General features: G+C 43.1%; 1 protein-coding gene across 1 annotated transcript; it reads right to left on the reverse strand.

Moving 5' to 3' along the window:
* Window positions 1-2924: 2924 nt before the first annotated feature.
* SPMIP5 (sperm microtubule inner protein 5) lies at window positions 2925-11059 on the reverse strand. Its single transcript, XM_081912203.1, has 6 exons — window positions 10908-11059; window positions 9959-10029; window positions 8116-8337; window positions 4701-4887; window positions 3888-3985; window positions 2925-3114 (listed from the first exon to the last, which is right to left on the reverse strand). Exons 2-6 carry the CDS (start codon window positions 10014-10016, stop codon window positions 2945-2947), a joined length of 735 nt encoding a protein of 244 aa, XP_081768329.1. The 5' UTR covers window positions 10017-10029; window positions 10908-11059; the 3' UTR covers window positions 2925-2944.
* Window positions 11060-11086: the final 27 nt, after the last annotated feature.

Here is an 11086-nt window from a genome sequence, read left to right on the forward strand (position 1 = left end):
AAGTGGTGGAATAGCAATGAATATCAGGACTGGGGGAATGGGAAAATGTGGAAGCTACTTCGCTGAAGGCACACACAGAAGACTTAAATCTGAATGGGCTGTTTGCAGTATAAGGTTATTTTCTTCTCTACCACTGCGGTACAGCCCTTCTCTATCCAAAGCTACAAAAGCTAATGTCTGATATTATCCTGCACATGGAAGATACTTTTAGGATTAGCCTTCTGATAGCTAGGCAACCCTAAATCTGTAATCTTTCAATTTCTCTCTCTTAAAAAAAAAGATTCAGAAGTATTATCATGATTTTATTTATTTACACTCCACCTTTCCCCCAGAACCAGGATTCAAGGCAGCTTACAAAAATTAAAACAATCACAGAAGGCTAAAAGAAATACAGAAGATAATAGTTTAAAAGTAACTAAGCTATAATTGAATTAAAACAATGTAAACAACAACAACAACCAAATCTATTAAACTACAGATAGTAAAAGCACTAAAAGCAGCACCATTTAAAGCCCTTTCCTCAAAAGCAGTCAGTTCCCAAAGGCCTGTCGGAATAAAACTTCCTGCCAGTGGAAGGAAAACAAAGAGGGAGCCAATCGAGCCGCACTAGGGAGTTCCAAAGTTTGGGGAGCAGCCACTGGGGAGGCCCTCTCCAGTACCCCAACCAAATGGGCAGGTTCGTATGTTCAAAACCCCAAGCTTTCAGCCTCAAGAGGTAAAGTCCAGGATGGGATATTCCATTGCTATTTCTGTGTTATCTGAATAATCTCTACCTATTAGTTCAGCTGCTTCGGTGGCCTATACCATTTCCCCATACATGGCTTTACTGGAGTAGCACTATTCCACCAAGAAGGAATTTTAAGAGCTAGCTACTAATGGAAGTAATGTTAATGATTATAATTTGTAATATAGCAGATGCCGTCTAATTTACCTCCCTCTTCTGATGGCAGGCTGTACAAATTATAGGCTGAGGAAGAAAATCAAAGTCTAAAGGTTAAGAGATTAAGTCAAAGATTTAGAACTTAAATGCTCAACAAGGTACTATACAACACCCTCACACACACTGCTACACCAACAATCAGTGTAATTAAATTAACACATTTCTTTAAAAAAAGAAAACCCACCTCCCACAAAATCAAGTACTGCAGATACACACAAACCCTTCAGATATTACGGGACAGATTAAAGAGAGCTGAACTCAAAACGTTTCCTTCAGATTTTAGATAAAATAAATGGGTTGCTGCTCCATTAACTAAACAGATGCAAGCAAAGGAATAGTAAAGGTAAAGGGACCCCTGACCATTAGGTCCAGTCGTGGCCAACTCTGGGGTTGCGGCGCTCATCTTGCTTTATTGGCCGAAGGAGCCGGCGTACAGCTTCCGGGTCATGTGGCCAGCATGACTAAGCTCTTTCTGGCAAACCAGGGCAGCGCATAGGAACGCCGTTTACCTTCTCACTGGAGCGGTACCTATTTATCTACTTGCACTTTGATGTTCTTTCAAACTGCTACGTTGGCAGGAGCAGGGACCAAGCAACGGGAGCTCAACCCGTCACGGGGATTCGAACCGTCGACCTTCTGATTGGCAAGTCCTAGGCTCTGTGGTTTAACCCACAGCACCACCCGCGTCCCTAAGCAAAGGAATACTCTAGCGAAAAAGGAGGTGAAAATAAATGTACCTCAGTTGTGATAGGAAATCTGAAAAACTCCCCCAAGGTAATTTTGAAAAAAGCACTGAAAGCAAATCTACGTATTCTAAATGTGCCTCAGAAACCCACTGGAACAACTCTTTCAGATGCCTGTTTCTTTGTACCATTGTTGCAGGGAACCCAAATGTCACCAACGGCCCCTTCTGTTGTTAGAAAGCAGCATTTCCCAAGCACTGACTGGTAGCAGCTCTCCATAATTTCAGGCAGGAGCATTTGTCAGCCTTATCTGGAGATGCTGGAGATACTGGAGACTGAACCAGAAACTCTCCTGCATTCAAAACAAGTGTTCTACCACACCAGCTGTATCAGGCACATCTACACCTGAACTGTGCCAGCTGGTCATTAAAAGAATTGATGCCTGAGTTTTATTTTTTCATCTTCTTTCCCTGTTATTTTCTCCTTGTGTGTCACTTTTCTTTATATAGAGAGAGATTATAAATCTGCAGGCAGGGATTGTTTTCTTCTAACTGATTGTATGTTAGTTACTCTGGGTGACTTTTTGGCTGAAGAGTGGGGTACAAATGCTCTAAATAAACTACAGCCCTCCCTCTACATATTTGTATGTAAAGTTCAGGCCACTGAACTGGCCTGAATTACCACTTCTGTCAACCTGTGAAGGATGCATCCTGTCACTCCCTCAGTCCTCTGCCTTATGATCCTTTCAGTCGCTTTTGTTGGTGGCAGTAAGGCAAACTGTCTACTCCTTTTCTGGCTCAGTCTGCAGTCCACCTACAGCTGTGACTGATGTCACTTCCAGATGCAAAGGTCAAACCAGGCAAACTCCATGGTGGCACTGAGTCAGGAGATGTGCAGCTCATGGCTTGAGTCATCACCCACATCTGGACAGGCTATCATACTATGGGAAGCTGACAGCTGCATAGCAATACCAGGATAGGAAACTAGTTGAAAGTCTTACTATGCTTTAGTTCAAAGAGTTTTTAAACTATGCATCTTAGCATCTGAATGACCTTCCACACAGACTCAAGATCTCTGTGCCAGCTCAAACATATAAGATATAGGGTGTGAAGTCAACAGCTAGAGCAGTAACTGGTGCTGCAGCTGTGATCCAGATGTGCTCTAGGCAGAAATACATTTTTTAGGATCAGTTTCAAAACCATAATAATCTGTCTAACAACTTGATATTTTAAAATGTAAATAATATTATTTCATACCAAGTGGTTAAACAAACAACATGATAGGATTATTCTCATATAATCTCAGGTATTTCTGTATATTTTTAATTGTTTGCTGCAGTTAAGGGGATCTTTTCTTCCTTGATCGGTTCTTGAAACTTTACAGCCTTCCGTTTCTTATCAAGATAAATGCCATAGCTCACTTCAGGGTGATTGCAGACAGAACAGCTTCTGCTCACATTACCAAAGGTCTTTCCGATGCCAGAACGTTCATCTACAAGACAAAAAGGCCTATTTCAATGCTTAAAGCCTTGTGACAAGTACAGTCAAGGGGTCTAAATGTTCATTGCAGTTTATGGGGAGGCTCAGATTGGTGGGCTCCCATCCGTAGGGTGAGTACTTGCAGGGAGATAATGTGGGAGGCAGCAGGGCCCATAAGCGTGGGTGCACAATGAGGGGGCACAACCCATGTGCACACACACAGGGATCATGAAGCAATAAACTCTTTATACTTTGAACTGAACTGTGTGGGAAAGGAGTTTTCTTAACCAGGAGCTCTGCAAAAGGCTGGAAAACAGGAAAACACCAATGTTCTGCTAGATGGCTTTGCTGGAGCTGTGCATACCATGCTGATCATAGTGGTCAAAGTGTGGTGTAGTATCAGCAACAGATGGTGGGCCCAGTATAACAGGATATGGGCCAACTGACTTCTACAAGACTAACAAGGTCTTCCTTGGAGGCAAAGGGGCTCTTGTGTGCCCTGCTTCAGAACACCTGCTCAATCAACTCAATGAAGATATAGTAGAAAGCATGATAACCTTTGACTGAGTTATTTTAACGCATATGCGCAAGCAAGGCACATAAAGACCCTTTTCCTTTGAGGACCAAAACAAATCTAGCAATACCCCTCTCATCACCAAGCACCAGCTTTTTTTTGGTACTGACTCTCTTCTTCTCCAGTCCAAGAGTTGAGACAAGTGAATGTGGTCTTGTGAACAGGCCCATAGTAAGTGGCCAGTTTCAAATAATACAATCCTAAAGCCTTACGTGGAATATGCCCAGTATACTTAGGCATCATCCCTTCCGGCCTGTAGAACCTCTGGTATGGGCGTGATTCTTTGAGTTTGGTTGCAGGGATCTCTTTCCTACAAAATAAATAAAATAAATGATGTTTTGGTGCTTGCCATTCTCCAACTTTCTTGACTGTAACAATATATTATGTGCAGCTTTGCATATGACTGAAACAGTGCATGTGATAGTCTTATCAAATGCTTCTGGGAAGGCAGAATGTCTCTGGTTTTCATATGGCTAAGACAAGTCCAGACCCTCCAAGTGGCATTTATTTTCCAGGGGAGTCTCTGATTTAGAGAAGCCATCCTGGTTTCTGATTTGATCCTGGAATGTCCCACTTTTGGCCATATAAGAACTGCTGTTGCTGTTGCTGCTGCTACCTAGGAGGACTCCCCTGCTGAGTGCCTGGGGCCCCCAGTCCTGCCACTCACCACATGGCCTAGGTTGTGACTCACAGCATCAAAAGGTATACTTAATTACAAAAATATAACCACAAATTAAGCATCTCCAACAAAAGCCCCTAAACAATTTCCACCCTGATATTTTCTCATCATCCTGAGAGACAGGTCTTGTAGGATTCACAGCGACAAAGATCTTGTCTTATCATGCTAACAGCTGCTCATGCAAAATGATCAAGGTGTTTAATAATAATATAAAATCACAGGAGGAAAAGATATAAAAATAACACAATAATTGAGAATAGATGAATGAGTAAAATTATGTAATATTATAACCACATGATTTCTCGGCTGCAGCATAGCCCAGTGAAAGATCTTTATGCCAACATACATGGATTCCTTGGTAGCAGGATCTTGTTTGGCTCTGTCCAAGGAGTTCTGAAAATCTCGATAGCAATTTTCTGCCATCACATGGTAGCGAGCTCCGTGACCAAACTCTGTAACCTTAGACCTGGGCACAAAGCCAGTCCAGCCTGGAATAGGTGGCTCAAGTAGACTCCTTTTTGTTTCCACAGGCCCTGCAAAGTGATGAAATGGGCATAACACAACACAAAGGAATACAGATAAATAAAAAAGCACAAGCTCACACAACTCTGTATGCAATTATGTAGAACTTACCAAAGACCAAATATAAAGTGATGAAATAGGGCATTAATTGAAAGCTTACTGAGGCTAAAAATAACCCTACATAGAGTGAGGAGAACAACACAAATGAGGTCCATTGCATTAGCACCATTTTCTTTAACTTGCACCATGTATTTTCTGCCTGAATCTGGTTGGTAGATCTTGGGGTTCTACGAAAACATGAAGTAGATCTGACAAGCCTGAAATCTGTATTACTCCACCATCAGCCAACCATTGCAAAGAATTTATTACAGGAAGAAAGACAGGTGCTCTTTAAAACATTCCAGTTTCAAGAGAAAGGGTCTAAGTGGAAAAGAGTTGAATACAATTCCCATCAGTGAGAAAGAGAAATAACAGTTCTATATAGCTCATGGGTTGGATCAATAATCCGAATATCCTGAGAGAAGACCACTGAAGAAGTCCTAAGGAAGGTTCAAAGCTAGAGGTTGCAAGCACCGTTAGTTCTCCATTTACAGTATATAGAGGCACCCAGGGCTGGCTGCACTCCATCAAGAGTAGAGCCTAAAGCAAATTCCACTGTGCCAGGTAGTAAGTAAAACCATGGGTATCAGTCTGTGTTATGGCAAATTTGCTAGATAATCATATATACTAATAGCAATCTAAATTATTCAAGCACAGCCAAAATACCATGACCCATGTACAACAGGAAGGTATCAGGAGGCTTTGAAGGACCAAATTTTGCAAAAGTACAAACATAATTTGGGGAGGACCCCAAACAGCCCAATGAAGACTGAGCATGCTCAGTGGCCATGGACAGCTGACCAACTGCTGTGGTCGATGTGGGGGGACAGAAAAGCAGGTGAGAAGGTGAATGGAATGGAACATCCTGAATGGGAGTAAATCACACTGCAATATTTTGTTGCAAGTCTTATGGTACTTGCATATTAGGTTTCTACAAGTCTGAAGCCTCCCTTTTGGAAGAAATAACTCAGAATGCACGTTGCTTCCTTTCTATTTCTCCAGCTGAGCTTTAGAGGTCATGGGGCAGGTCCATGTAGCTGTAGATAAAAAACTCAAGACAGAAAGCAATTTCTGTTGCTCTTCATCTGTAATAACAAAGCTATTAGAGCCCTTTGTCATGGTTTAGTGCTGCTAGTTGCAGAGATAGAGTTTCTCTCTCTCAAAAGACCTGGAGAAAGTGACTGGTACTTTTCTCAAAGAGGGAACCGTCATTACCCCCTTAACCACCACAATTCATCAAAACAGTCTTAAGATCTCCTCTGCCTTCTCATGCAACATTCAGGCCACATGTGGATCACTGCCGGGAGCTCCCCCTATGGCAAAGCAAAAATGCTTTTGCTACTAGAATTTGCCATCTGTGCACGACAGCAGAGGAACAAAGGTCAGTGTTTTGCTTTAAAAGAAAATGAAAAACTGCCTAAAAGTTTCCACATTCTGTTAAAAAGAAAAGAAGAGAAAACATTCACAGACAGCTTTTTGTGTGTGCAATGACTCACATCCAACAGAACTTTTACTCCACTGCTCAATCGACTGAAACTGCTTACAAAGTTACAGGAATGAAGATGGAAATCTGTCCTATGGCAGAAAGCTGAAAGCTCAGACTTATCTCTGTTACACCACATTGGAGGGAGTTAGGAAACAGAGTCAAGAAGGAAAGTTTGTTTCAAGACCTGGATGTGGGCTAGTCAGGCACAGGAACAAAACAGTATAGTGGTATAGCCACAAGTGGAACATGCCCTGATCTAAGGTCAGGTTACATCAGTGGCACAACCACCAGTTTGCGGGTTTCTTTTAGGAGACAGAGATGGAATCGCTAAAGTATTAAAGGTGGTGCTCATGTTTCAGGTTAGGGTTAAAGATGATGCCCTGGGTCTGTTGTTATTAATTAATTAATTTCAGTCACAAAGCATTTCTTATGAAGCATTGTGAAGCAATTTCACAAGACTCTGTGTAGGGGGCTTTTGTTGTGGGGTTTTTTTAAGTTACATATATACAATTTCAAATCCAATACAGATACAGACTAAGATAAAAAAGATCTCGACTTAGAAGGCTTGCTAAAGGTGAAAGTCTTCAACAGGCAACAAGAAGATGGAAGAGATGGCACCTGTCTCATATGTAGCCAGTGAGACTTCCAAAAGGCAGGTGTGGAACAGACCAACTTTGTATGGCATAGGCCTCCTGGCAAGACAATGCCTGCAGGATGCCCTCTCTTGCAGAGAACACAGATCAGCTGGGGATATGAAGGGGGAGATGGTATTTTAGGAACCCTGGTCCCAAACTGCACAGCGCCTTGTATAGCACCTTGAACAGAGCCTGTTCGTGAAAATGTTGCAGCAGGCAAACACGGTGGATAAATATGCTTATCAGGGTGGGTGGAAGGTTTCATTTGGAGCTAAATTTCACCTGTAGATCAGCAATGTGTACATAACAAGCCAAGCCAAACTTCTTTTTCTTCCTTTTTCTCTTCCATTCAGTTGCATGCCCTAAGCTAGCTCACTACTAACATGACATCTGCTCCCTTTGTAACCCTGTATCTCCTCAGAGGCCAAGCATCATGAAAATATGAGGCTTCCTCTTGAATGGGAACCATACACTTTAACTCAGTCTAGCAAACCAGCCACCGAGCTTGCAGCAACCACCCCCTGCCCCCCTGAGCCTGACCTTAAATATTCAAGCCTGCCACATATGACGGTGACTCTAAGGGTGCTACGTGCAATGAGTTTTCTAGAGTGGTAGCTTCTCTGTGACCCACCTCCTCTCCACACCATATGCTTACAGCACATTCAAATGCATGGCTTCCCTTCAAAGAATCCTAGGAACTGTAGTTTGTTAAGGGCACTGGGAATTGTAGCTGTAGCGGGTCAACTACAGTTTTGAGGATTTTTTGGGGGAAAGCCATGGTGTTCTTTAAAGGTATGGGGTGGATGTGAAAACAACATGGACTCTGCTACTCTGCAGAAACTTGGGATCATGAGCTGCATCTCCAATAACTGTATCATAGTGGAACAGGCCTCCTGGCAAGACAATACCTGCAGGATGCCCTCTCTTGCAGAGAACACAGATCAGCTGGGGATATGAAGGGGGAGAAGGTATTTTAGGAATCCTAAGCCCAAATTAATTAGAAATGAGGCATACTATACCCAGCACATTTGGATGGTGTTTGCTATTATAGTCATCAAGTACGTTTATTATTTCTTCATTCGAGCAAAGAGGTGGCAGCTGGGGTGCTGTAGCCGCTGTGAGCCTCAGTTCTTCCATTTGGTCACATTTTCTCTGAGTAGCCTCGCGAAACGCATTCACACACCACACAGAATCGTTTCCGAAGCTAGTTCCAATTCGGTAGAATCTATAAGGGATGTAGCCTGGAAAGGGCAACAGAAGTTCACAACCATCATGAGGAAGCCATCAGCGGACTAGTCTAGGCTTTCCTTCAACAAAACGTCTTGTGTGTGTCTGCAGCCCCCGGAACTATCATAAGGATAATCCCACTGTTTACTCATTGTTTGTGTATACAGGCTTCGTACAGTCCATGGTGGGAGCCAACTTAACATTCTGTTGCATTCACAGTAAATGCGTCAAAAGGATGATCTGGCGTGTCATATACATGGGCTTTCAGCTCCAGCCCTTTTCAGAGTGATCATCTTTACCTGCCCACCACCAACTTGTCACTGTGACATTTGTTGCCATTTGATTAATTTGCACAACATGAAATTTGGGTGTTTCTGGACACAAAGTTTTGCAGCTGCCGTGTGTACTGATTTAGTGTCTGATGCCTGCAAAACTGGGTGCTGTTGATTCCCAGGCTTCTAGTCAGAGGGTAGGTATGAGTGTTGGAATTCTTCACAAGAAAGTGAACATCAGCTTTCTGTCACCTTCCTAGCATTTTAAAGCCTACTGTCACACTACCAACCACTGAGATTTATACCCAAGCAACTAGAAATTTAGCAGATGTCTGAGTCTCAACATTTAGTTTGCCAAAACAGCCAGTGTCATTTGTAGATAATTAATAAAAAATGTTAGAATAGAGCATGTATTAGCAAGAGTTTGCAGGTGTGCCCACTGCAGCTGCCTATTTTATTTAGTTATGCTTTCTGTTTTTTTTTATTTAAGGTATTTATGGTATATATACACCCACACACCCACACACCCACACACCCACACACCCACACCCTGCAGGTAACACACTCTAAAAATACCGAGTGCAGAAGAGAGCCTAATTTGCCAGTATAAAATTGCTACCCAGATCTTCAGAAAGAGAGCTAGGTATCTGCTTGTGTTTTGGTGTCTCAGTACAGTGTAAGGAGTGGAGCATGAAATATGTGGTGCAGTTAGTTAGTTGTAGACTCTAGACTTAGCAGCCTTGTGAAGGGACCTATTTAGATAGTATTGTGTACTGTACAGTATTACTCTTCACCAGTAATACTGTTGTTCTGCATTTGGGGATCATCCTATCACTCTGCTAGTGATGTCAGTCAGTGGTCACGGATGATGGGAGTTGTAGCCCAGCAACTTGTAGACGTGAGGCGCATAAGCTTCCCACCCCTTGGGAGAGAGCCTGAGATTGAAAGGTGTTTTCCCTCATTCATCAGGCAAGTCTAGGGTGCTGGGTCAATCCTCACAGCAGGCATAGGCAACGTTTGGCCCTCCAGATGTTTTGGCCTACAACTCCCATGATCCCTAGCTAACAGGACCAGTGGTCAGGCATGATGGGAATTGTAGTCCAAAACATCTGGAGGGCCAGACATTGCCTCTGCCTGCCTCATAGCATACAATAGCAAATAGATAGCTTTAACAGGCTACTAAAATCATAATCCTGTTTATTACTGCTATATTGAGTACAAAGTGCATCAAAACAAAGTGGGAGCCGATGTGAAAAGCTGTGATTATTTGGCTGCCCCTTTTAGCATGTTATTTTGCTCTCTGCCAATTTATCAGATGAGAAATGGGAACAAAGCTCAGGCCAAGACTCTCTGTTTTTTTTACCTGTATATCCTGGTATCAAAGGGTTGCACTCATCTACTTGTCGCTGAAATGGTTCCATGCTTTTTCAAACTCTGATGAAAGAAAGTTAAGACTTTCAACTGAATCTAGACTCCAATATTAATAAGCCTGTTCAAGAATTATCCCAATCAAAACATATTGGTGTTTCAGGCTGTCAGAACCTTTAAGTCAGAGGTTGCAGAAGTACAGTTCCCAGACCTACCCATCAGACATGCTGCCTGGGGCTGATGGAAACTATAACTTGGCAGCAGCTAGAGGACCACAAGGGAGCCACCCCTGCTATGAGCAGTCATCCATTTCCCTGTGTTAAAACATTAGGAAAGACCCATCGCCTCTGCATACAAACAAACTATGGCCAGCAAGTCATCCAAGCAGACTCAAAACTCTTTAGACTTCATTTCCAGTGCAACTCTATCCTGCACTTGCCCAATCAGTAAGAATACAAAGTTCAATGGGGCTTGTTGAGATTGCTGCATTGCTTGGTCAGGAAAGCCTGAAAATTTCATGGAGGAACAAAACCCCTCCAAATGAGAACAAGGGCCTATTATTCTGTTCCAAACAGCAGCCAGCCTCTGGGAAGCTCACAAGCTGCAAGTTAGACCCAAGCTTGCCTTCTGGTTTCTCCCCAGTACTTGGTGCTCAGGGATACAGTGCCTCTGAACATGAAGGTTTCATTTGGGGATTTGATAGGCTGTTCCTATGCTGTAGATAGCGATAGCAATGAAATTGTGTAATCCTTTAAAAAGCTATTTATGTTCCTGGCTGCCACAGGCACACATCCTGTGGAAAGGATCCAGCAGCCTTGCGTTACCTTACTAGCGCCATAGACACATGAGGGCTAAAGACAAAGAGTGTAGCGAGAGAGGCAGCAAACAATGGTCAGCTACTGACAAGAAAGAGAAGAAAATGCAGCAGCCCTGGAAAGGCTGACCTGTACAGGAGAGATCCCCCAAACGAACAATTCACTCAGGAAGCCAGGACTGGGCCTTTTACCATGACAAGCTCGGCGAGCAATACCATCCCCCAAGCTGGCTGCTTCCTTGCGACCCTTTACAAGAGAGCTCAAGCTACAGTGCCCTGTCCCTCCCATGGCATTGTGACCTCATCCAC

This window comes from Podarcis melisellensis (assembly GCF_964234715.1).
Source record: "Podarcis melisellensis genome assembly, chromosome: 5".
NCBI classification, from domain to species: domain Eukaryota; kingdom Metazoa; phylum Chordata; class Lepidosauria; order Squamata; family Lacertidae; genus Podarcis; species Podarcis melisellensis.